At 48.6% G+C, this 26,686-nt stretch overlaps 1 protein-coding gene across 1 annotated transcript; it reads left to right on the top strand.

Annotated features, from left to right (window-relative positions):
• The first annotated feature begins 18,227 nt into the window (after positions 1 to 18,227).
• Positions 18,228 to 25,695, top strand: LOC144952644 (E3 ubiquitin-protein ligase TRIM62-like). The gene is made up of 6 exons (XM_078883121.1): positions 18,228 to 18,788; positions 20,429 to 20,524; positions 21,338 to 21,571; positions 22,758 to 22,780; positions 23,110 to 23,204; positions 25,145 to 25,695. The coding sequence occupies exons 1-6, from the start codon at positions 18,228 to 18,230 to the stop codon at positions 25,693 to 25,695; spliced, it is 1,560 nt and encodes a 519-aa protein (XP_078739247.1).
• Positions 25,696 to 26,686: the final 991 nt, after the last annotated feature.

Below are 26,686 nucleotides of genomic sequence, written 5' to 3'. Positions count from 1 at the left end.
CTCTCTCCACTGCCCCCCTCCCGGCCCCTGGGCTGCGGGCGCCTCTCCTGCCCCTTCCTCCCCCTTCCGATCGGGGGTACTCCCACCCCCTCCTCCCGGCGCTCCCCCTCGTTCTCCTCCCCGCTCCTCCCTCCCCGCGCTCCCCAACCCCTCCACCCCCCCCACTCTCTTCCCTTGTTGCGCCTCACCCGACATCACCCTCGCACCAGACGGGCCCGCCCCGCTCCTACGGTCTCTCGCAGCGCATCGGGTGTCTTCCTCAGGCTGCGCCGTGCGCCGCGACTCCGTCTCCATCTCCATGTGCTCGCTGCAGCTGGGTCACTCCTCCCACAGCGCCCGCGGCTCCCCCACCCTCCGGCAGCAAGGCCACCCCAGACCACCCGGTCTGGGGCCCTCGCACACCCCGGGGTGGCTGGAGAACCCACGGGACACCGACGAGCCGCAGCAGTGTATCAGGGAGAACCGGTTCAGGAACGCGTTTCGCTGGTAATTGCGATTTAAGGTTTTTATTTCCTTTCAAGCAGGAGCAGGCCTCTGCTTTGTACAGCCAAAAGGACCGGAAAAACCACACAAACGTAACGGGAACAGGGGATCCCCTTCACTGCCGACGCACCGAGCTACGCCGCGATCAAGTTCCCCTCTTTCACACCCTTCACTCAGAAAAAAAACCAAAAATTCACCGTCGCAAAAAAGGGGGGGGGTGCGTTCATCCACTCATTCTCGAAAGGGGGGGGGGGGTCGTTTCGAATTAGCCCATCCCGCACTTGGGCAGCGGCCACCGCCACTTCGCGCCCGTGGCTCCTCCGCCCGTTGTCGCCCGCTCCACCTCCACCACCCTCTCCAACAGCCCCCTGGCCAGTCGGCACACCTCGGGAGGCGACATATAGGCGCCCTTAATCAGTTTCTGGCGCGCCATCCACAGGGCCTCTTTTACGGCACCTATGACGGCCCATGCCTGAGCCCAGACCCCACCCGCTCTCTGCCTGAACATCCCCCAAATCATATTAGGCGCTGTGGCCTTTACGGGGCAAAAATGGGACAGCAGGGGTCGGCTTAACTCCCACACCTCCTGGGCAAATGGGCACTGTACGAGGGCATGAGCAGCGCTCTCTCCCAGGCCGCAGCCTCTCGGGCAATCAGGTGAGCGGGCCAATCTGCGGGAGCACATAAATAGTCTGCACTCCAGCCTGTCCCATGCGGCCAGCCAGGATAAGTCCCGCTGCCTTTTGGTCAGGGCTGCCGATGCTACGTTTTCCCAAATTTGTCGTGCCCGGGTACCCCGAGCACCTGGCACCTCTGTGCAGACCTCCTTTTTCGACATTTCCGCCAGGACTTCCCTGGGAACCCACGACCCCCGCGTCCGGTCCGGCTCGTACTTCGTGATGTATTCATTTACCGCGGTGCACAACCACCCCTGAGGCCAAGCCAGGGGGGTGCTGCGCGGCAACGACGCCATGCTTAGCCGTCTCAGGAGCCACGCCAGTCTATACCGAACATAATATGAGGCTTTCACCTGGAGCCCATTGGAGAAATATAGTCGCAGCGTATTAGACAAAAATCGTGTTCAGGATGCACACGACATTCGGGGCCCCCCTCCCACCGTTCTCAGCACGTTTGTACATTGTTTCTCTCTTCACTCGGTCCATCCCTCCCCCCCAGATGAACTTGAAAAACAGGCGCTCCAACCTTTTTGCCATTTGCGCCCCTGGCGGGAACACGTAGGCCAGGTAGATAAGTACCGGGAGGATTTCCACCCTCAAAACTAACATTCTACCTTCCATTGAAAGGCGCCTGTCTGCCCAACCAGCCAGCCTGCCTCTCACCATGCACTCTTTTCCCCGCCAATTCTTAGTCGCCGAGTCCTCCCTATAGAACGTGACTCCTAAGATTTTGATACCCTCACCCTGGACCGTTATACCTGGCGGGCGGCCCTCAAATAACCTGGGGTCACCGAATATCAGCAGCTCCCTTTTGCTTACATTCACCTTTAATCCTGAGGCCAAAAATAATCTATCCGCAAGTCTTAGGGCCTCCCATACTGAAGCAACATTCCCACAGAAAATGACAACATCGTCCATATACGTTGCAATTTTTGCTGGTTCCGCACACCCTGGCATGCTCACCCCTCTAATCAGCCGACTTCCCCTGACAGCCTGGGAAAAAGGCTCCACGCACATTATGAATAACACCGGCGACATCGGGCACCCCTGCCGCACACCGGACCCAATTGGAAACCCTTCCGAGAGGACTCCATTTATTAGCAGGCTACCTGTGAGCTTATGATATAGCTTCCCTATCCAGTCTATAAGCTGTTTCCCCACCCCCATTTGCCTCAAAACCGCGAACAAATAATCGTGCGAGATGCTATCAAATGCCTTCTCCTGATCCAAACTGAGTAGACCCAATGAATTACCCCTCTCCACAGTGGTTTCCACCACCTCCCTCAACAAAACGAGGGTATCGGATATCCGCCTGCCCGGAACCGCACACTTCTGGTCCGACCCCACCACCTCCCCCACCACCTTCCCCAGACGCGCCGCGATAACTTTGGCCAGGATTTTATAATCGGTGTTCAGCAGGGTGATCGGGCGCCAGCTCCCGAGGTCGCTGCGCTCCCCCTTCCCCTTGTATATAAGGGTTATGACCCCTCTTGTCATTGAATCTGGCACAGGGCCTTCCACCGTAATTTCCTTATACATCTGCCACATGTCGTCCCTGAGGGTACTCCAAAACGTAACATAGAATTCAGCCGGTATCCCATCTAAACCTGGTGCACTGTGCCGACGTAATCCCCCCACCACCTCATCCAATTCTGCCCTCTGGATATGCTTGTTTATCTCCTCTGGAGCCTCAATAACCCTATCTACCCCCCCTAGCAGTGTGCTCCGCGCCCCCTCGTCTGACGGCCTGCTCCTGTACAATTCCTTGTAGTAACCCCTGGCGGCCTCCGTTATCCCCTCTGTTCTTGAGTCTACCTAACCTGGGACATACCAATTCTCGGATTGTGTTGTCCGCTTTCCTGCACTTCTTAAAGAAAAAACGCGTGCAACGCTCACCCTCCTCGACCGCCTTCACCCGAGCCCTGAATGCAAGTTGCGCGGCCTGCTTCTCCCACACCGCAGAGATCCTATCTTTTAGTTGCTTTATTTCTCCCATGACGGGGAATCCCAGTTCCATCAGTTTATATGCTCCCTCCAATCTCTCATTCAATCCCCGCAACACAACCCCTACGCTCCTCCTTCTACTCTGGGACTGGAAAAAGGACTTAATTCGCCCCTTCACCATTCCCCACCATTCAGCTATCGTGCCAAAGCAGCACCGCAGGCTCCTCCATTCCTCGTACTGCCTGACAAATTCCTCCACCACCTTTTTGTCCCCCAGCAGTCCCGAGTTCATGCGCCAGATTCCCCTTCCCAACCTCAGCCCATCTGGGATTCTGAGCCCCCCCGCTATCATCTTATGGTCAGAAAAAGAGAAAGGTTCGTTTTCCACTCTCTCCACTTTAACCTTGGCAGATACAAAGAGGAAATCAATCCTCGAGTGCGCGGTTCCCAAACAACTCGACCATGTGAACCCTGGTCGCTTTGGGTGTAACGACCGGTAAGCATCAATCAAATCAAAATCTCCAACCAAAGCCCCCAGCCTCCTAGAGGAGGGGTCCAACTTTCGACATCCGGCGACTGGCCGCGTGTCCGCCAGGGTTAGAGGGCAATTAAAATCACCCCCCATGACGATGTGTCTTCGTGTTAGCAGCAAGGCTGCCACGTTCTCTATCAACTCCACACGTTCCGGAGAGCCTGTGGGGGCGTACACATTGATCAGCCGGACCGCCGCCCCACCATATGCAACATCGACATAGTGGAGTCGTCCCGGGACCACTTCTCGGGCCTCCTGCACCTCTATGTTCTTTCTACCTAGGAGGATAACCACTCCTGAGCACCTATTAACATTGCTTCCGGACCAGAAGCAGTGTCCCTCCCAGTCCCTAGCCAGATCCTCTCGACCAAGGGAGTATGGCAAGTGGCACTCCTGTAAAAAGTAAACGTCCTTTTTCAGGGACCGTAGATAATGTAGAATGGCCCCCCTCCTAGCCCTGCCCCACATTCCCCTCACGTTTACTGATGCTACGGTAAGGTCCATACCCAGAATTGTCTCTCCCTACCCAGACCCGTCGTCCAATAGTTCATACAGGTTTGTGTCAGCCAATCCCTGCAATTGTTCCCCTCTCCTAGGCTCCTTGGGCAGCCCTCTTCCCTGGTTGGTCTTAGCCGCCACGGCACCATCTTCCGACGACCTCGCGTCTATCGAGGAGTCTGTTGCCTCCAGGTCCCGTTTGCGGGTCGTCCTCGCTGGGCCACGCGGCGCTTTCTGCTTTCTTTTCACCACCCTCTTGAATTTCTCCCTCCTGGTGCTCTCCCTCTGTTGCTCCTCTCCGTCTTCCCCCGCCTCCACCGCCTCTGCCCAGTCAACCACCGTTGGGTCGGGGGGTTTTCCCACGGGCTCCTCTTCCTTGTCCCCAGGGTGCTCCACCTGCCGGCCTGTGGGATCCGCGTCTTCCTCCGACGTCATCTCCCCCTCCTCCCTCTCGTCCTGCAGTGGCGTACCCTGCCTGCCCACCTCTCCACCCCCGTCCTCCATCTTCCCGCCGGGCTGCGTTGGCTTCAGCCCGTCCTCGGCCACCTCCCCTTCTCCATCCGCCACCCTGCTCCTATGTGCGCGGACCTTATTTGCGTAAGACAGCGGGCAGTCCCTGTACAGGTGGTTTTTATTCCCGCATAGGTTGCACAATGCCGGGGCGCAGCATTCTGCCACAACGTGGTCCCGTGCCTTGCATCGGTAACATATCCGTGCCTCGCACGCTGCAGCCAGATGGCCACTCCCCCCACATCGCCTGCAGAGCTTCGGCTGCCCCGCATACACAACGTAGCCCCTATTGCCACCAATGTTCAGGGCGCTCGGGATGTGCTGCAGAGCCCCTTCTGCCGTTCCCAACTTCACTCGCCATTGCCTGGCGCCCGTCCAGATCCCTAAAGAGTCTTGGACCCGCTTACTGTCCGAAAGCACCAGGCAGTGCTGCCTCAGCCACACCTCGACGTCGTGGTCTGGCAGAGTTTTCGTTGTACAAAAATATGGTGACCACTTTTGTATCGAGCTCAGAGAGCAGTTGGAGCTTCAGCAGTGACAGTGGCCGTTCCCCCGCCTTCTCCTCGAACAAAGTCATAAAACGCTGCAGTAAGTTACTTGTCTTAAAGCTCACGTCAAAAGCCCTGCCACCTGGCAAGGCTATCAAGCAAAACAGATCTGCCGGATCCACCTTCAGAGTTTCGACCATCACTGACCGCACGAACCTCGGTCTGTCGATCGTGACCTCCTCTGGCACGTCCTCCTTAAAGGACACCCGCACGCAGTTATGCCTCTTAGCGTGTAGCGGGGTGAAGTTCCCTGCCGAACCTCCGCGCCACCGCCCTGCGCGCTCCTGGGGCCGCCCTGCCCCCACAGGTCCAGGACTTGCCTGGACAGCGTCGCTTTGGGCACCTTGCGCCTGCAGGCCCGCCGAGCTCGGTGCTTCCTCCGTTTCCTCTCCTGGGCTGGCCGACACCATCCCACTCCTCGTCGGCTCCTCTCCCTTCCTCGCCCGCTGCCACCAGGCGTCCTCCTCCGCTCGCCTCGAGGTCGACGCTCGCGCCTCGTCCCTCTCCTCTGCGGGTCTCCCTCCTCCAGGCCGTCTCATCGCACCATCCTCCGCCTCTTGGCTCACCACCCCGGATCGCTTGGTCGCCATGGCCCCGCGGGCCTGCGAGGCTGCCACTGGCCAGGCAGCCAGGGAGCCGAGACTAGACACGACACCAGCAGAGACACAGTAGATACAAACCAGCCGCGGTCGGGGCCCTCATCGGGCAATTCGCCAGAATGGTGAGGCTCTGCTGTGTCTCCCGTTCTTATATAGAGCAGCAGCAGGGTGACGTCATCATTAACTCATTAACTCATCAGGTGCAAAGATTTGAGGGGGGGGGTTATTGTAATTATATACTTGATTAGTAATAAGGCTATTGTTACGATGCGAGTTGTAGATTAGTAATCATTTGGAATCTGTTCTATTGTGATTATGCTACATTAATAATCAGTTAGTGCTTGTTTCCCTTATAAGGAATTGTAATGCATCTTATTTAATAATACGCTTCCAGGCCGCACTAAGCCTGTAGCTGTCTGAGCGATTAAAGTTATTTCTGTTTCTCTCAATCTCAATGGATTCTCTAATTAGTCTTTGCCAGTAGTAACTAGTTTTACACAACACTTCAACGTTGTCAAAATCAATTGAGTGTCCCTGTTGACAAGCATGTTCTGCCACTGCCGACAGTTGTGTTTGCGATAGTTTAATATTTCTCTGGTGTTCTTTTAGTCTTACACTAACGTTACGCCCTGTCTGTCCAATATAGCATCTGCCACATACACAATTAATCCGATATACACCTTCTGTTGATAATTTAGGTAATTCGTCTTTAGTGCACGTAACTAGTTGTTGAATTTTGTGTACTGTACCAAATCTTACTGTAATGTTTTGCTTTTGCAAAACACGGGCTAATTTGTCAGTTACTTTTCGATTTAAAGCTTTCGTGACTGCAGGGATTCATCTTCTTGGTTCTTTCGGTAAAGTCACGTAGAAGGGAAGTAATAAAATAATAAAAATAAAACATAATAAAACAATTCTCACGACGTTTCGGCCACAACGCAAGCAGCCATCCTCAGGCGAAGAATGAAACACCCCAAGCTTGGAGCGTATATTTAAGCTGGGTTAGAGGGGGGGAGGTGGGAAGAAGAGCGCCTAAACAAAATAATTTGCATATCAAGAGGAATTCAGCATATGGAAAATGCGTAGGAGGTGGGCGGGGGGGGTTCCAAATCAATACTATGCCCGTGCATTATGCAGGATTAGCAGCATCAAAGGGGGGGGGGGAAGGGGGGGGAGCATTAACAAAGGAAAGGAATGTTAATAGTATGTAGCTGTAGTTACTAAACAACAACGTAAAAAACTACAGTATAAACTGCATGACAAACTAAAGTATAAACTACATAGCATCATCAGTAAACTTACTATACTCTACAATAAGCTGAGTTACTAACAGTAAGTAATACATGAAAAATTCTACGTTGTAAAAAATTATATAATAAGCTTCCATCTAAACTTTATTCTCTTACATCACACGCGTCTATACCGTACTATATACTTCCATAGGCAAAACCAACATTAAATTACATACTGTATTGCTATAAACCACCCTATACCTTATACATTTTTAATATAACACTATGTATTATTCTACCCACCCTAATGTGTATCAAAATGGTTTATTACGTCCTTCCAGTGATTGCTAAGCCAGAATCCATCTTCTCGGTTAAAATTGTCTCTGTGTTTGTAAATGTGGATCGCCTCATGTACGAATCTCTCATGATAGCCAGACTACACAATCCGCAAAGCCATCACTCCAACCACCAAGAAAGATCCTGTTGAGGAGCCTTTCAAGACCATCACCTTACCCTACATTGCTGGGGTCACAAAAAAAAAAAAAAGATCTCCAAAATCCTGATTAAACACAAGATCCAGGTCCGATTCAACACAGTACATAAAATCCGTGATCTGGTACCGTCTGTAAAAGATGTGGTTCCAGACATACAGTACCCTGGTGTCTACAAACTAAGTTGCCTCTGTGGTAGCAGTTACATTGGGGAAACCAAACGACATGTCTCGGACCGCATCCGTGAACATAAAGCTGACCTGAAACACTGTAGGACAAACACCTCAGCCGTGGCAGATCACTGTTACAACTCAGTGGGCTCACATGACATTGACTTCTCCAAGACAGAGGTTCTCTGCAAGCCATCTGGCTATCATGAGAGATTCGTACATGAGGCGATCCACATTTACAAACACAGAGACAATTTTAACCGAGAAGATGGATTCTGGCTTAGCAATCACTGGAAGGACGTAATAAACCATTTTGATACACATTAGGGTGGGTAGAATAATACATAGTGTTATATTAAAAATGTATAAGGTATAGGGTGGTTTATAGCAATACAGTATGTAATTTAATGTTGGTTTTGCCTATGGAAGTATATAGTACGGTATAGACGCGTGTGATGTAAGAGAATAAAGTTTAGATGGAAGCTTATTATATAATTTTTTACAACGTAGAATTTTTCATGTATTACTTACTGTTAGTAACTCAGCTTATTGTAGAGTATAGTAAGTTTACTGATGATGCTATGTAGTTTATACTTTAGTTTGTCATGCAGTTTATACTGTAGTTTTTTACGTTGTTGTTTAGTAACTACAGCTACATACTATTAACATTCCTTTCCTTTGTTAATGCTCCCCCCCTTCCCCCCCCCCCTTTGATGCTGCTAATCCTGCATAATGCACGGGCATAGTATTGATTTGGAACCCCCCCCGCCCACCTCCTACGCATTTTCCATATGCTGAATTCCTCTTGATATGCAAATTATTTTGTTTAGGCGCTCTTCTTCCCACCTCCCCCCCTCTAACCCAGCTTAAATATACGCTCCAAGCTTGGGGTGTTTCATTCTTCGCCTGAGGATGGCTGCTTGCGTTGTGGCCGAAACGTCGTGAGAATTGTTTTATTATGTTTTATTTTTATTATTTTATTACTTCCCTTCTACTTGTCAGTTACTCCTGAGATAAATGGTATTTTTATTGTTTTAATAATCTGATCGCTTTCAGCAGTGTTGCTTTGCGATCGTGATTTGGCATTTAGTGCTCTGTTAATTTGAGCATTATTGTAGCCATTCTGTCTTAGTGCTTCTTTAACATGTTTAATCTCTCTCACTAGACTTTCATCATCTGACACTGTTTTAGCCCGATGTATGAGCGTCTTGATTAGAGAGGATTTCTGAGCTGGGTGATGATGCGATTTCGCATTCAGATAGGCAACAGTGTGCGTTTGCTTTCTGTAAACGCTGTGTGTTATTTTACCATTTAGGCCATGCCCAAGTAAAATATCCAGGAACGGGAGTGTGTTATTCACCTCCATTTCCATGGTGAACTGAATGGCCGGGTTTTGTGCATTGAGATGATTTAGAAAATCGTTAAGTGTATCTTTACCATGTGGCCAGACAACCAAAGTGTCATCCACATATCTAAACCAAAAGGATGGTTTTAATGTGCTCGAGGCAAGTGCTCTGGTTTCAAAGTTTTCCATGTACAAATTTGCTATAGCAGGAGATAAAGGAGAGCCCATTGCTGCTCCCTCCCTTTGTTTAAAGAATTCACCTCTCCATAAGAAGTAAGTGTTATTTAAACAATGGTCAGCGAGTTTCGGAATATCTTTTGGTAAATCTGTATTCTTTACCAGTGTATCAAGTAATTTAAGCGACTCGCTCACTGGAACCTTAGTGAATAGCGAAATCACATCAAAACTCACCAAAATATCGTTAGGGTTAAGTTTAATATCTTTGATCATATTCACAAGATGTTCTGAATTTCTTATGAATGATGATGTCCTACCGATGTAGGGCTGTATTTGTTTAGTTACATATTTTGCTAATTTATATGTGGCAGAGCCAATTGTACTAACTATGGGTCGTAAAGGGATGCCGATTTTATGGATCTTTGGTAGCCCATACAGTCTAGGTGGTTTTGAAGCCCTTGGCTTAATTAGGAATTGCTCATTTTTTGGGATTAATGAATTTGCAATGATTGCAGTAGTCTTACGTTCCAGAGTATTAGTTGGATCTCGTTTAATTTTAATGTAGGTACTTTCCTCTAATAAATCTTTAATTTTATTATCATAATCGGCTCGTGACATCACTACAGTAGTGCGGCCCTTATCAGCTGCTAGGATTTGAATATCTTTATTTAGACGAAGCTCTCTTAAGGCTTTTGCCTCGTTCGAGCTAATATTTACTTTCGGTATTTTACTATTCTCAATTATTTTGGCAACCTCGTGTCTAGTCATCTCTGCCTCATTATGTGGAAGAAGTCTTACTGCTGATTCTACCTCAGCAATTATCTCATCCACTGGAATTGTGCGTGGGGTAACGGCAAAGTTAAGGCCTTTAGAAAGGACAGAAATCATGTCAGTGGTTAAATTAGTGTTAGTCAAGTTCATTACGGTTTTGTTTTTAAATTGTTCGTTTTTAATAGGGATTTGTTTATTGTAAAGTCTAGAAAATTTGTTAATTTGGTTAGCATTTGTTAGATTAAACACATTATCAGCCGATTGTTGTGTTATAGTATCGATTATATTCCAATCATGCATAGACACACTATTGCTTATATTTAAATGTAAATGCTTTAGCGATTCAGAAATGCTGGATAATTCACTCCTGTTGTGTTGTATTCTCTCTATTAATAATAATTCGCTAGCTTTGTGTAGTATTTTGTTAGCTTTAGAAGACTTTATGTGATGTGTTATTTTAACTGCGTTTGGTATTACCTTCGAATCTCTGCACCTTTTGAGGAACGCCAATGAAGATATCAATTTCATCCGCTTAATGCGGAGCTTCTCCAATTTTCTGGTTTTAAGAAAAGTATCCTCCCCATAGAGGTTAGTCAGTTTAACACGTAGGCTTTCGCGACCAATATTGTTCATAATCAACGATTTTTGGGTTTAGATCGCGTTATTTATAAATGTGTCGTAACCCTCCACCACCCGACTGCCCCATCACCAATTGAGAGTTGTGGGGGTGGAGTGTCCGATGGTACAAAATACCCAGACAGGTGCTTAGTTTTGGTGGGGATGATGGTAAGGCCCCAACTCCCGGTGGAAAGTTCCAGGTTCAGCAGCAGCGCCTCCAACTCCTCCTCTGAGTGAGCAGCATTCACCAGATCATCGGCATATGTAACATGGTTGAGTAATAGGGAGTCATACCTTGACCGCACCCGGGCATCGATCAGCCTCCCATTATATCTGGACCAGATGGAAATTCCTCCGGTACAGCTATTGAAGGCTTCACGAACTACGTGGTCAAAATAGATGTTAAATAATGTGGGAGCAAGAGGACATCCCTGTCGCATCCCAAGGTGTACAGGAAATGGCTCTGACTCCCGGCCACGTAGTTTTCCCGGCCCGCTCACCATCATGAAGGTCCTTAATGATCATGAGCAGAGGGTCAGGGACTCCGAAAGCACGAAGAACAGCCCAGAGCCCAGGCCTACTGATGGTATCATAGGCCTTGACCAGGTCAATAAAGCAGAGTTGTAGGTCTTGTTGAAATTCCCTACACCTCTGCTGTAGCAGACGGACAGAAAATATGGCATGTGCAGGACCGCCCTTTCCTGAAAAGGCATTGGGGCTCCACAAGCCTCTCCTGCCTAGAAAGCCGCGTGCCTAGCAAGGCGATGTTGAATAATCCTTGCCAGGACCTTTCCCGGCACACTAAGTAGTGAGATGCCCCTGTAGTTGTTACAGTCTGTGCGGTCCCCCTTCTTAAAGAAGGGGGCCACAAGAGTATGCTTCCAATCCTGCAGAACCCGTCCAGTGTTCCAGAATATTGTTATGTCATGTAGGGCAGTCTGTGCACAAACGCCACCCTCCCTCAGCATTTCGCTTGGGAGATCATCTCTGCCCGGTGCCTTTCCTGGTCTCAGACTCTGGATCGCCTTCAGTACTTCTATAATATGAGAATATATCCGGCTTACTTTCGTATCACAACTTGTCATGGTGATTGGCTCTGCCGGTCCTGGTTTACAGCCAATGGGGGGAAGCCTGGGGGCATGGCTCTGACGTGATGGAGAGGTGACAGCTATGGAGATTGGTTCTGCTGGCTTTGGCCTCAGCCAATGGGGAGATGAGTCAGGGGCGTGGTCCCGGGAGCTGACGAGGGAGCCTGGAAGATTCGATGCAGGCTAACGAGGATTGGCGGAAGCGTACCACGTGACCCGGGTATTAAATAGGGGTAGAGAGGAACGACACGTGGTCAGAACGGAAACGAATGGAGGAAGGGGCCACGCGGGAGCGGGGCTCCGAGTTGCCACGTGGCAGTGCGTCTCTCTCTATCTGTCCCCTTCACGTTGCCTATCAGCAGCGTGAACTAACTGTAACCTAAAGTGAATAAAAGACGGATTCCAGAAGTCGTCTAAAAGAGCTTTATTACACTTCCACAACAGATGGCACCTCAGCAGGCCACTCGTGCTCCACCGCCAGCCTGACACCGTCGTCGTCAGAGTAGAGGAAGCGATCCGGAGCCTGCTGGCTCCTTTCTACCATAGGGAGGTGTCAGAGGCAGCCTCCTTGTGCTCCACTGCTCCTTCCCCGCTCCCCACCGGGTGTCCAAGCTGGAAGCGTAGTCGGTTTCTGGTTACCGCTCTCGTTCCCTGCTGGCTGGAGTTCAAGAGCGGAGAGGCCTGGGGTCTTCCTCCATTCACCCTCTAGTCTCTGGTGGTGATTAACATTTTGTTTGCTGCAGGTGTTTCAAAATTTCAATCACCCACTTTCCCTATGCAGGTGTATTTTCTTTTGCCACTTATTTGTACCATGTGACACAATACACTACACTACTATACTCTACACTAAACAATACACTACTATAGACTACTATACACTACACTACTACACACTACACTATACACTACTATACACTCACACTATACACTACACACTACATACTACACTACTATACACTACACTATACAATACACAATACACTGCTATAGACTACTATACACTACACTATACACTACACTATACACTACTATACACTACACTATACACTACTATACACTACACTATACACTACTATACACTACACTATACACTACACTATACACTACATACTACACTACTATACACTACACTATACAATACACAATACACTGCTATAGACTACTATACACTACACTATACACTACTGTAGACTACTATACACTACACTATACACTACTATACACTACACTATACACTACACTACACTATACACTACTATACACTACACTATACACTACACTATACACTACTAACTCAAATCCCAGCTCCCCCATGACCGAAGCTTGACACCCCACCCTCCGGAGGGGGACCCCCCCCCCCCCACCACTTCCTAAGACCCCTTAACAAAATACCTTCTAGAAGGTTCTAGGTCGAGGTGGATGCTGCTTTGAATCCTTGGAGTGCTGCACTACCGTTGGGTCCTGGGGGGGGGGGGTGGTCCCCGAGGCTGCAAGCGACCTCGTTAGTAAATGTTGCTCACCAAGCTGGTGGGCTTCTGCCGCGTTGCCTCGTCACCCGGGAGTGGAACGCGCGTCAGGGTTGTGGTACGAACGGTCGCCGCGGAGTTCTGCGATCGTCGACGCGCTGTGTTAAGCCGGTGGACTTACGGGGTTACGTAAATGTGCGCTTTTACTGTTGCCGAGAGTTTTGAAGAATTGGTTGCACTTGGTTGTCAATAAATCTGTATCTGCCACAGTTGGTTCACGTCCTTGAGCAAAATGTTTCAATAGTGCATGACGAATCGAGATGTGGTTATTCAATTTCAAATCTTGTTAAGTTTCTCTGTATTCATGAGCCAGTTAATGTACTTGTTTTTGTCGTAATTAAAAAATGTTGAAAAATCCGCACTGGTGCCATATAACAAAGTTTATTGTGGGAATTGCAGGGCAAAGAAAATGGATCCGAACTGCTTTTTCTTGCCTTTGTACTGATCGTGTTTTAGTTTTCTCTGGTCTACAACACTGGTGGTGAGACTAGGCCATAAAGAAGGCTGCTGTCTCTGGTGTAGGCCAAGCAGTTTCAGATACAATGCCTATATAATTATCAGAGCATGTTTTTAATGCATTCATCACAATCACTGTGTGTGGTTACTGCTGACATTATTCTTTGCTTAAGTTTCTGTTCGGTGTTTTAACATCTTAACACAACTATTTTATTGCCATATTTTTTTTTTACCTATCATTATTATTTTCTCACACTTTAAAGGGACCTATGTTACTTTTTTTTACGCGCTGATGTTGATGTGTTACGGCCGGACCCCCCTGGGGCGCCTGCCCCCCGCCCACATGAGCGGGTCACGGTGCCGGGTTCAGCAAAGGGCCTTGCCCAGTGGTTTGTGACTCCACAGACTGGACCCTGAGCCCCAGCCCCTTGACTGAGTTAAACACGGCAACTCCCACCGGTGTCTCACAGCTCGACAACTGGAATGCGACTTTGAGACAGGAACAAATTATTTTCATTAAGTAGTTTAAAGTGTTAAACTTAAAGAAAAATAGAAGCTGAAAGACGCAGCGCCGCGTGAGTGATTAAGGCGGGGTCGATACACCCGCTCGCTGGCATTCACATGCCTTTACAAGGCGCATGGACATAGTAATAAATTAACCCGTAAAAACAAAGTTTTTCACTCTAAATCCTTTATATGCATGGCATCGGGGCGGCTAGAGTCCTTTCGTCCTATCTTAATTTAGGAGCTTTCGTGACTGCAGGAATTATTCTTTGGTTCTTTTCGGTTAAGTCACGTCTAAAAATAAAATAATAAATTAAAATAACATATTACGACGTTTCGATTGCAACACAAGCAATCATCATCAGGTATAAAAGAAATAGCAACAAAAATCTAACTAGAAAACTATAGACAGACATACAAGCAGACAGACATCACAACGGCACACAGCAAGAGGACACACATCGGCACAAAGAGAGGGGTCGTTTCTGTGACGGTCCCTTAAATATAGAGAGGGGGGGCGGGGATGGAGAGAGGGAGGGGGCAGAGAGAATTAGCATATCAATGAGTGTACGGCCACGTACTCCTGTTGCAAGTAAGATGACAATGTGGAAGGGGCACGCAAAATTGAAAATTAGGAGACAGGCACACGAAAATTAAATAACCTAGCTTGAGATGGCTGCCACCTATGGGTCGGATGATTGTCTGCCAGCATTAAGCAATTGGTAATTAAATATTTAAGTTTTTTTCCCTAAACAGTGTAAAATTTGGGAAAAAAAATTCACGAACATTAATTGTCACGCACAACGAGTCTGTGCGCAAAATGTCAGCTCGATTGGATCACGGGAAGTGGGTTAAAAAACGAGCGAAAGATTTGCACGGTCGTAAGCAAGCAAGCACGCAAGCAAGCAAGCAAGTGAACTTAATATAAATGATTTAAAAATAGCCTTAAAGGTGAGGCGTGCACCCAGGGTCATGCCGCAGCCATCCCCTTTTTCGCGTAGCATAGTTACACAGCGGATTAGGGCATAGCCACGGGGAGGGGCGCGTGCATATCCATACGGCTATTTTTAGCGCGAGCCTTTGTGTGCAACAAGCGCCAGCAGGGGCGCGCGCGTGCACGCAGCCACCTCCGCATTAGTGTTGGTGGTGTACGTGGGCGTGTGCGAGATAACCCCGGGCAGTGGTGAGCCAGCCGAGTAGCGATGTCCCTCAAAGAGGGCGTTGGCGCGGGGGGGCGATCACTCGCATGGCGGGGGCCCGGCGAGAGGCGGCTGAAGAGGAGGGGAGAGTGGAGGGGGTGGACATCACGCCCCGCCCGCTCACGGGGAGCGGGGAGGTGGACGTCAGCCCCCACATTCCCCTGTCAGTTCAGTTGAGACGAGTTGAGGTGAGGTGAGTTGATGAGGTGAGTTTAGTTGAGGTGAGATGAGGTGAGTTGAGGTGAGGTGAGTTGAGGTGAGATGAGGTGAGTTGAGGTGAGATGAGGTGAGTTGAGGTGAGTTTAGGTGAGTTGAGGTGAGTTGACGTGAGTTGAGATGAGGTGAGATGAGGTGAGTTGAGGGGAGTTACAATGGGGTAAGGTGAGTTGAGGTGAGGTGAGATGAGGTAAGGGGCCGTCCATAAATGACGTCACGCACCTGGGGGGGGGGGGTCAGACATTTGTGACGATGCGTGATGAGGGGGGTGGTTGAGAAATGTGACGTCAACTTAAAATAAATATAGAACTATTATAACAACACTAATTTGGATACATTTTCATTATTAACTATTTGATTATTTAAATTTACTAAGGTCACCTCTTATTTATTCCATGAAGCAGCATTTTGCTTCTCAATGGGAGAATGGATAAGCATACATTTTGAATTTTTTTTTAATGATTGTTAGTTAACATTTTTTTTCTAATCATTCTACCAGGGATTTTCATTCTATGGACTGAATATATTGTTGTTATACTGGTAGGAACGAAGTGGACCAGACACCAATAGATTATATCGTCCGTCCGTTTGTCTGTTTGTCCGTCCGTCCGTCCGTCCGTGTAGCAACATCGCCCCCTACTGCAAACACTTGGCATGACCCTACAAAAACCGAGACCTAGGCCTGAAACTCTCCCTTCGTATCGTACCCCCGCGTGTGTGAAAGGGAGTGAATGTTTAACAATGTTACATTCCCTGATGTTTTTAATAGAAACATTTACATTTAAAGCTTTTACATAAATAATTAAAACATTTATATTAACAATTAACTCACGGCGGCCTAAGGCCTACAGCTAGGCCTAAAGCCTAGACCTAGGCCTCAAACTCTCCCTTCGTATCGTACCCCCGCGTGTGTGAAAGGGAGTGAATGTTTAACAATGTTACATTCCCTGATGTTTTTAAATAGCAACATTTACATTTAAAGCTTTTACATAAATAATTAAAACATTTATATTAACAATTAACTCACGGCGGCCTAAGGCCTACAGCTAGGCCTAAAGCCTACACCTAGGCCTCAATCTCTCCCTTCGTATCGTACCCCCGCGTGTGTGAAAGGGAGTGAATGTTTAACAATGTTACATTCCCTGATGTTTTTAAATAGCAACATTTACATTTAAAGCTTTTACATAAATAATTAAAACATTTATATTAACAATTAACTCACGGCGGCCTAAGGCCTACAGCTAGGCCTAAAGCCTAGACCTAGGCCTCAAACTCTCCCTTCGTATCGTACCCTCCGCGTGTGTGAAAGGGAGTGAATGTTTAACAATGTTACATTCCCTGATGTTTTTTAATAGAAACATTTACATTTAAAGCTTTTACATTAAAAACAACTCCCTACCCCCCCCTCGTCGGCGGCTCTTCAGCCGAGCCAGGCCTGGAAATCTCTCCCCCGCGAGGGGTGTATTGGGCGGGGCTACAGTGGCAGGGGGAGGGGCTACGGCGGCAGGGGGCGTGGGCACGAGGTGGAGGGCGGGGCTACGCGGGGTTGGAGCGGGGTTACCGCGGTAAGGGGCGGGGCAACGAGCTGGGGGCGGGGACACCGAGATGGGGCGGGGCCACGGGTGGCCGGGGCGGGGTTACGCGGGTGAAGGGCGGGGCCACGGGGCATACACTTATTGGCGGCCATTTTTTGCCATTTCATTTTATTATAGCCATTCAATTGTTCGTTCCTACCAGCCCACCCCGCAGGGTCCTGTTTATTGTACTCTCCATTTTGCTTCGTTCTTCTACAAAGTTTCAAGTATTTTTTATAGTTATAATTACTTTTAATGTTTTATAATTATAAGATAATTTCAATATCATATTCTGAACATCTGCAGTTTTAGTTAGATGTTGAATATTTTCAAGTGAATTTTATGCAAAATTTAAGCTTTCCAACGCCTCCTTTTTAATACGTGTTTTCTCCTACAACATCAGAGTGCAGCGCCACATTAAATACGCACTACAATGACAATAGTTTAAAGCGATTTGAAGAATGTTTTATTTTCAAAATGGAAAGATGGTTTTGGGGGTGGGGGGCAGAGCTTTGTGACGTCATATTTGAGGGGGGTCTGACTTTTTGTGACGCCGTGTGACGAGGGGGGGGGGTCCAAAATCGTGTGACGTCGTTTATGGACGGCTCCTGAGGTGAGTTGCGATGAAGTGAGGTGAGTTACGATGGGGTGAGGGGAGTGAGGTGAGGTGAGTGAGGATGAAAATTTGAGATGTAGCAATCCGAGTCGTCGTTGTTTAAGCCACCTCTGGAGCGGAGACGTCTGTACTCGCTCACACGTCAACACATTCCAGGGCACGCCTCGTGACACGCAAATCAAACTGAAAGACTTCCTGCTTCCTTGTCACCTATTTACGTGGCTTGTTCCTCGTTTTGCGTCTCAGACGCAGCCAGCGACAGCCTGAGCGACAGCCAGAGACTACCTGAGCTACAGCCAGAGAATACCTGAGCTGCAGAGACTGCCTGAGATAGAGACACAGACTGTCTGTGCTACAGCCAGAGACTGTGCTATAGCCATAGACTATCTGAGCTACATCAAGCGACTGCCTGAGCTACATCCAGCGCCCGTCTCTAAGTGGAGCCACGGGGCCATGGCGAGTGCAGCTTCCAGCGGTATCGATGCCCCAGGGGAGTTGACCTGCCCCATCTGCCTGGACGCCTTCCGCTGCCCCTGCACGCTCAGCTGCGGCCACTCGTTCTGCCTCGCGTGCGTGGAGGGCGCCTGGGATGCGGCAGAGTGCTTCTCCTGCCCACAGTGCCGAGTGACCTTCCCTCAGAGGCCCAAGCTGAACAAGAGTGTGACGCTCACCAACCTGGTGGAGCAGCGTAGTGCCGCAGACAAAATGGCAACCGTGGTCTTGTGTGACTTCTGCAACGATGGCACGACTGCTGCCTCCAACACCTGCCTCAAGTGTGATATGTCCTACTGTGCGACTCATGTAAAGCCTCATCAGGAGAACCCGAAGTTAAGTAGCCACATTCTGGTGGATCCAGGTACGAATCCTGAAGAACGAAAATGCAAGACGCACAGAAAGAAGATCAAGTTTTACTGCCGACAGGATAAGAGCTTGGTCTGCACAACCTGCACAATCGCAGGAGACCACAAGGGTCACGATGTGGCGACGCTGGAGGATGAGCACAAGACACGGGAGGTGAGACGGTCTGCGTGTGTGAGCGGGAACCTCTCCTGCGTGAAGTCATCATTTCCCAGCATGAAATGAACAATAATATCGAACTACATATCATTCCTCTCTCAACTGCCCATTGTTCCGTAACATTTTAACAACATTGTTTTATTATAAAGTATGCTGATGTCATAGTACATAAATAATACATCCGCAAGTTATTACCAATCCTGTTTTATGGAAAATTTATAAACTGGGCTTGGCGTTCCAGAAATGTCGCTTGATTTTGACAGACCAAGTATTTCGTGACCGTATTTATATTTTCATAAAGATGCTCTTCACCGAATTTCTCCGACACTCAACAGAGACATGGCAGCCCCTCCTTGTGCCATGTAAAACTAAACTAAAACATTTTTTTATTTTACTAAGTGAAACTCACAGAGCTATGTAGTTGGCAACCTGACCACAAATGACAGCTCAACGAAGTGGCTTATCAGGTCTAAATGTATAGCAGCCAAATACTCTAAACGCACCTTCCTAAACCGGAGGACCCAGAGAAAAATCCAAGCGACCATGGAGAGAGACATGCAAACTGCATATATACAGGTGTAGTGATATTGAATGGATCACTACAGCGCGTAGCACTAAGTACAGTAGAATGAGGAAATATGGGTGTAGAGGCGAGCACACCATGCAGTACCACACAGTGGGTCGTTAGCGTGCGTGGCACTGGGTGCTAGCAGAGAGAGGCTGATGAGTCCTACCGACAGACTAGAGTGTGGTGTGGGCTGCTGGCGGAAGGCGGCATATGAGGACGAGTCACCCCGGCCTCGGGTGAAGCACGTGATGGGCCGTGGTGAGGAATGTGGGGACAAGGTGACTGATGGGACACGGGAAGTGTAGCCGGGAATCTTCTGGAGAGTTCCTGAAGAGGCGTGGTTAAGGGCAGAGCCGGGCAGGTGGCACGATAGCCTGGAACCTGCAGGAATGTTCCAGAAGGGGGCGCAGCCGAGGACGGAGCTAGGCCGCACTGAGAGAGATGAAAGATAAAGAGAAGCCAAATGCAGACAGCCCAGATCAAAGATCAAAGATCGGGGCTGTCTGCAGGCGAAGTGAACCCAAGTGATATGTCTTCATCTTCATATTGTAGTCCCGTGTGTAACTGTGTTGTATAGTGTAGAATAAACGTTGTCTCCTAACTAGTGTCTCCGAAGTGACTCACGACACAGGTATCAGGGTCGGATTCAAACCCACAACCTCCTGCATAGCAGGCAAGGCAGATAACATCTCGCCACTCTGGTTCCCTGTCCACCCACTACTCAGCCCCGCCCACTGCTCGGGTTACCCGGCTCACTGCTCAGGTAGCTCCACCCACTACTCAGGTAGCCCTGCCCACCACTTGGGTGACCCCGCTCATTTCTCGGGTAGCCCCACCCACAACTCCAGTAGCCACATCCACTGCTCAGGTAGCTCCACCCACTACTCAGGTAGCCCTGAACACGTTTGAGCTCCTCGTGAAATCAGTTCCCTGCAGCCTTCACTCCCCCAGCCTCCATCGCTGCACAGGGGCTACTGCCCCCGTCACTGTGGAGGGGTCCATGTGGAGCGGGGGTGAGAGGGGATGCTCAGAGAGTGAATGGAGTCTCCACTGTTGACGTCTCTCACAGAAACAAGTGGGACAGGAGACGCAGGCGGTGGAGGAGAAGAGGAGGGAGGCGGAGGAGTCCGTGAGGCGGATGGAGGCCGCTCGCAGGGACGTGCAGGTAACACGTCTGGGCCAGACTCTGTGACCCCGTGACTTCACTCTGAGAAGGGTTTGTGATGGAGAACAACTCCATTCATTCACGTGGACTTCCATTGGCTCTAAACACATTGAGAGACTAAAGACACAACGGTCAATGCGCCTCAATAATCAGGACGCGCAAAGAGGTGGTTCTCATTTCCACTGAAAAACTGAATCAGTGGTGGAAATTCCACATTCCCATATCGCCATACAACTTACCACTTCAACGACTGTTAACAATATTGGTCAGATGAGGTGGCACATGCCTCTTATCCAATACTCTGGCAGAGTTGGTGATCACACACAGACTGTTGTACACCATCATACTGACATCACTCAAGCTTTGGGGTGGCCAGTTGGCAGTATAGAAGTGGTTTCATGATCCCCTCTCTTCAGCCATACATGTGGTTTTCTCTCACATTCAAAACATTAATTTAAGGAGGAATTGGGAATAAGGCTCTTTACAGATTTCCCTTCGCTTCATGCGAAGGTGAACAAAGCATCGTCCTGATAACCTTGCACAATGATAATGGCATGGATGCTAAATGTACTCATGATGGTATTTGATTATTTCCTTGCCTTACAGCCCCCGACAGTTATGGAGAGTCGTGTGGAAGTGATAATGCACAGTTGGGTGTATCAGAGGCAGAGGAAGAACGAGGCCTCAGTGCTGCAGACTCGTATCACTTTCTGGACACCTTCAGAATTGCACTCGGGTGACACCGACCTGAATGTCATTTCACAAAGGACCAGACATTTAATGAACAAAGGTGGCATTTGTTTTTCTTTGCAGGGATCCGTGACAGATAAAAAGGCCTCAATCTCGGTCAGATTCGTCAGAGCGAGAGCAACGTTGGATGCGGAGGAGAAGGCGGCTTTAGAGCAAGCGGAGCAGAAAGGGTGCGAGCTGCTGTCCCAGATCGAGAAGAAGATCGCTCACTACCAGCGCGAGATCAGCGAGCTCCAGGCAGCAGCCACTCGCCTGCAGGCCCTAGCGCAGGAGAGGGACTCGCTCACGTTCCTGCAGGTGAGCGATGAGTCTCCAGTGTCGCTATTGGCACAGAGCCCTCTCACCAGCAGCAGCAGCAGAGGGAGGCTCCTGAATGAGAGTTCACATCCACTGGGCTTGAGAACACAGCTCCACTCATGGACTGGCATCGCAGCTCCAGTGGCTGCCATGTGGAAGCCCAGCTCATATTTTCTCAGTTGAATTTATTATCTTTCGCGTCCTTTAACAGATTCCCATTAAATTGGTTTCATTGTGAATATCAACTAAATGTTAATGGAATTTCACTTTGAAATCAACCATACAACAACAATGCACACGGTATTCATGATTGTCATCAGCCATAATCTATCCATTTAACACGTAGGCTTTCGCGACCTATATTATGAATAATCTATCCACTTATTGAGGGAGGCCTCCCCAAGCCGTTGCCACATCTCATGGTGCCGCGTTGCAACAATCCACCAGCGCCTGCTCACGACCAGATTTCATCTCTGCTTGTTACTTTGTGTACCTCCACTTGGATGCGGTACCTTCATTGTTCATATCAGGGATGCTAAAATAAATACGGTCTCTTACACTTATTAATGATATAATTGTGTCTTGAACATCACTTCTACAATATTTCACCATGTGCATTGATAACTCCAGAAACTTCTAGTCCAACGTTACTCTCAACACAGATCAATATCAAACGGTCTCACTCTGAAATATTTGCCCTGCAAATCAGTGTTGGTCCTCATGCGGGTGGCGAGATGTTAACTACTTCGCCTGGCATACCGGAGGTCGTGGATTTAATCCCAAACCTGACGTCCTTATATATTTGTAGTTTTCACGTCTCTCTCCATGGTCACATGGATTTTTATCCGGGTCCTCCAGTTTTTCATTCCACATTTGATAACGTGCGGTTAGAGTATTGGGCTGCTATAAATTTCCACATAATGAAGCACTTCATTGAGCTATCATTTGTGACCAGGTCGCTTCTGAAAAAGAGCTACATAGCTCCGTGGGACTTACGTGGAAAAATCTAAATAGTAGTTTATAGTTGACTATCAACCGGTCTCACTCTGAAATATTGGTGATCATAGGATCATAAGCCAAGACTTTGGGGTGTATTTTCCACCCACGGTGTTGCAGTGGGAACTCCACTGATCACAAGGGATTGGAGGTAGAGTCACAGTAACGCATCTCTCTCTCTCTCCCATAGGGGCACCTGGAGGAGACGCGCAGGTAAAAGACGACTATCACTCACGACTCGACACACGACAACATGGGACTGAGTGTGGGGTGCGGGCAGTGAGACATTGGCTGTGTGTGGTGATGCTGTGTGGTGATGATGCTGTGTGATGAGGCTGTGTGTGGTGATGCTGTGTTATGAGGCTGTATCTGGTGAAGCTGTGTGAAGATGCTTTGTGTGGTGATGCTGTCTGATGGTGCTGTGTGTGATGATGTTATGTGTGATGAGTCTCGATATGATGGAGCTGTGATGATCCTGAGTGATGATCCTGAGTGACGATGCTCTATGTGAGACAGTAGCCATGTCTGTTCTGCTTTCACAGGACAGGGAGGGTTACAGCAGATTCATCCTCAGCTCCCAGCCAAGAGGACATTGCCTCGCTTAAAGGCACCGAGGGGACTGTGGCCAAATACCTGTGTGAGTTATTCAGTGTGAAACATGGGTGATGGGGCCATCTTCACAATAAATGATCACCGTGTGTGTGTGCACGAGGTCGACTCAGCCTCAAATTCTTACTTAGTTTTGTGTGTAAACATCACCACTAGGGACACAAAGGTGGCCAGGCCTAGTGCTGGCCACCAATCCCCTCATGTGCTGTGCCAGCTTTCAAAGGAGCTGATTTGCCCCGACAGTCTGTTAAGGCAACACGGGGAATATTTTTTTTCGTTTACATTCTGGAACCTGATCCTGTATTTAAACAAAATCGCCACTCGGGAGAAAAAGGTGGTCGGGCGTGATGCTGGCTACCCACCTCCTCGTGTGCCCTGCCAGCCTTCATAGATGCTCGCTAACAGCACTTGCCCCAATGGTCTGTTAAGGCTACACAGGGGATCTTACACATCCCAATGCAGGACCCTACTTAACAACACCATGAGACTCAGTGTGGCGTTCTTGTGTAAATAATCAGCATTACGAGTCTGGGGTAATTGTGATGTTCAGATGGAGTGTGTGCCTGTGAATGTGCCTGTGCATTTGTGCGTGGGGGGAGTGGTGGCATAGTGGTTAACACACTGCACTAGCTTGATTACCAGCCATGGCTAACATCAGTGGCAGGTGATATCTGATCCAGTCCTGGGCCTCTGCTAGGCAGTTTCAACCTCAAATAAGTTCCTGATGCTGGTAATGGTCATAATGATGGTGATAGTGGTCATGATGAGCATGGTGGTCAGGGGCAGTTTCTTCATTAGGGCGATTGGGCGACGCACCACCAATGTCATTCAACCACAGAGTCACGCTAGCCGTCACTGTGCCTCTGGATATAGTTCAATCAGCGTCATGTCACGTTCTGTGAAGTACCGCCTCTTTTTGGGCGATTTCACTACGGCTGAGAATCGCCCCGTGTGTTCCCATAGACTTACATTCAAAGATGTTTTTTTTCGAACGGGGGGCGCTGCAATGCATTCTCTATGGCTTCCGGGAGGGCTCGCACTAACGTGCTTACGTCATCATACGTAAGCACGTTTCATCCAACAATATTATTTGTCGCCACCTAGTGGAATATTTAATAAAAGAAACTTGAGTGGATTGTATTAATAGTGAGTATAGAAACAAACAAGATGTATTGTAAGAGTCACTTTATTTTTCATTAATATTAAAGAAGTGAAGTTGCCTTTACATGCTTAAGCTGTTAATTTATCCTTTGCATGGGTGGACCTTATCCTTATAAATCATCCAGACATTTGCCCCCCCTGAGAGATTTTGCAGGAGCCGCCACTGATGGTGGTAATGATAGTGGTGTATTGGCCAGTCATCTCAGTCGATCCATGGCACCTGGGTCTGCCCCATGACCTGCCAGTGGGCGTTCTACACTTCACGTGGCCTCAACGTGCACGTAGCCTGGCACAAGTGCCGTGGTGACGTCACCGCCATTTAGTGGCGAATGGCAGTTGTTGTTGGTAATTATGCTGTTAGTGATAGTGAGTGATGGGAATGGTGATGACATTGGTGATAATATAGGTGGTGATGGTTGTGATGGTTTTGCTGATGGCGCTGATGGTAGTAGTGATGATGATATTGGTTTTGGTGATAATGGTAGTGATGGTGGTGATGATGGTTTTGATGGTCGTTATGATGGTTATAATGATGCTGGTCGCGTTGGTGATGGTGGTGATGGGGATAGTGGTGATTATTTGTGATGATGGTTGTGATGTTGTTGATGGCGATAGTGATATTGTTGATGTTCATAGTGTAGATGATGGTGGTGATGTATATGTGGTTGTCATTGATGATATTGATGGCGAGGATGGTTGGTGATGGTGATGTTTGTGATATTATTGTTGATGGTGAAGATGATGGTTGGTGATGTTGATGGTGGATGATGGTGTTCTCTAGTGATGTTGTCATCGCTGTTGTCACAGACGGACACTCACCAACTCTGGACACAAATTCAGCTGATGTCCGACTCCAGATCTCCTCGGATCTCAGGACGATGATAGCGTTCCATGCCTCCCAGGGTCGCCCCAATCACCCACACCGGTTTGATGACCGTGCACAAGCCCTGTGCCGTGAGAGCTTCTCGTCGGGCCACCACTACTGGGAGGTGGACGTGGGGGACGCGCGGTGGTGGCGAGTTGGAGTCGCGTACGGGACGATCCCACGGAAAGGGGATCGTGATGCACAGTGGCTAGGAGGGAACGACGCGTCCTGGTGTTTAGAGAAACGTGACGACAGCTCCTCAGTGTTTCATGGTGGAGTGAAGACTGCACTGTCGGTGAGGGGGGCCCCCTCCCCCCGCAGAATCGGGCTTCACCTGCACTGGGAGGGGGGGCTCCTGGCGTTTTACCGCGCTGACTCCATGGAGGTGATCTACGAGGTTCGGCAGAGATTCTTTCAGCCTCTCTACCCTGGGATGTGGGTAGGGTATTTTAAAGAACCATTGAAGATCGTGGATCTGAGTTGTGCATCCTGAGGATGAGGAGAGATAGAAACCCAAGAAACCAAGACAGAACCCAAGAAACAGAGGAGAGGGTGATGGTGACGGTGAAGGGTGAGGAGAGGGTGAGGAGAGGATGTGAAGGGAGGGTGTAGAGAGAGGGTGAGGGGGAGGGTGAGGTTGAGTTTGCTTGCATGAGCCGGTGCAGTTCAAATCGCAGGTTCGTGTGGCCGCTCCTTCACCTGCAGTGTGTGCTCACATCACCACACCGTCTCATGCCTGCGATTCACCAACATCATCATCATCACTGTCATCATCACGACCATCACCACCATCAACACCACCACCATCATCATTATCACTACCATCACCACCATCACCACCATTATCACCCCATCATCACCACTGTCATCATCACGACCATCACAACCATCAACACCACCACCATCATAATCACCACAGTCATCAATACCACCATCATCGCCATCATCATTACCAACAGCATCACCAATATCATCACCATCATGATCACCACCACCACATCACTATCAACTTCCATCACTATCATCATTACTATCAACTCCACCAAAACTATCATAATCACCAACATCGTCAATATCATACCACGTTCACCACCATCATTATTATCATCATCACCATCACCCCATTATCATTACTATCATCAGCAACATCATCATCAACATCATTATACCCATCATCACCACTACCACAATCACCACCATCACCACCATCAACCACCACCATCATCATAATGATTATCACCACAATAATCAGCACCATTATCACGTCCATCATCATAATCATAACTTATCATTACCACTATCATCATCATCACCATCATTATAACCATCATCACCATAACCATCATCACCATAACCATCATCACCACCATCAAAAATATCACCACCATCATCACCACCATCATTATTATCATCATCACTATCAGAACCCACATCACCATTCTTACCACCAACAACAACAACCGCCATTCGCCACTAAGTGGCGG

The sequence above is a fragment of the Lampetra fluviatilis genome, chromosome 69, assembly GCF_964198595.1.
Source record: "Lampetra fluviatilis chromosome 69, kcLamFluv1.1, whole genome shotgun sequence".
NCBI lineage: Eukaryota > Metazoa > Chordata > Hyperoartia > Petromyzontiformes > Petromyzontidae > Lampetra > Lampetra fluviatilis.
Note: the sequence above shows the minus strand (reverse complement) of the source record. Positions and strands in the feature narration are given on the sequence as shown.

Coding starts and splice junctions, on each gene's coding strand:
- LOC144952644 (XM_078883121.1), top strand. CDS start 18,228: ATGGCGAGTGCAGCTTCCAGCGGTATCGATGCCCCAGGGGAGTTGACC. Junction 18,789..20,428: donor ATGAGCACAAGACACGGGAG/GTGAGACGGTCT, acceptor CGTCTCTCACAG/AAACAAGTGGGACAGGAGAC. Junction 22,781..23,109: donor CACCTGGAGGAGACGCGCAG/GTAAAAGACGAC, acceptor CTGCTTTCACAG/GACAGGGAGGGTTACAGCAG.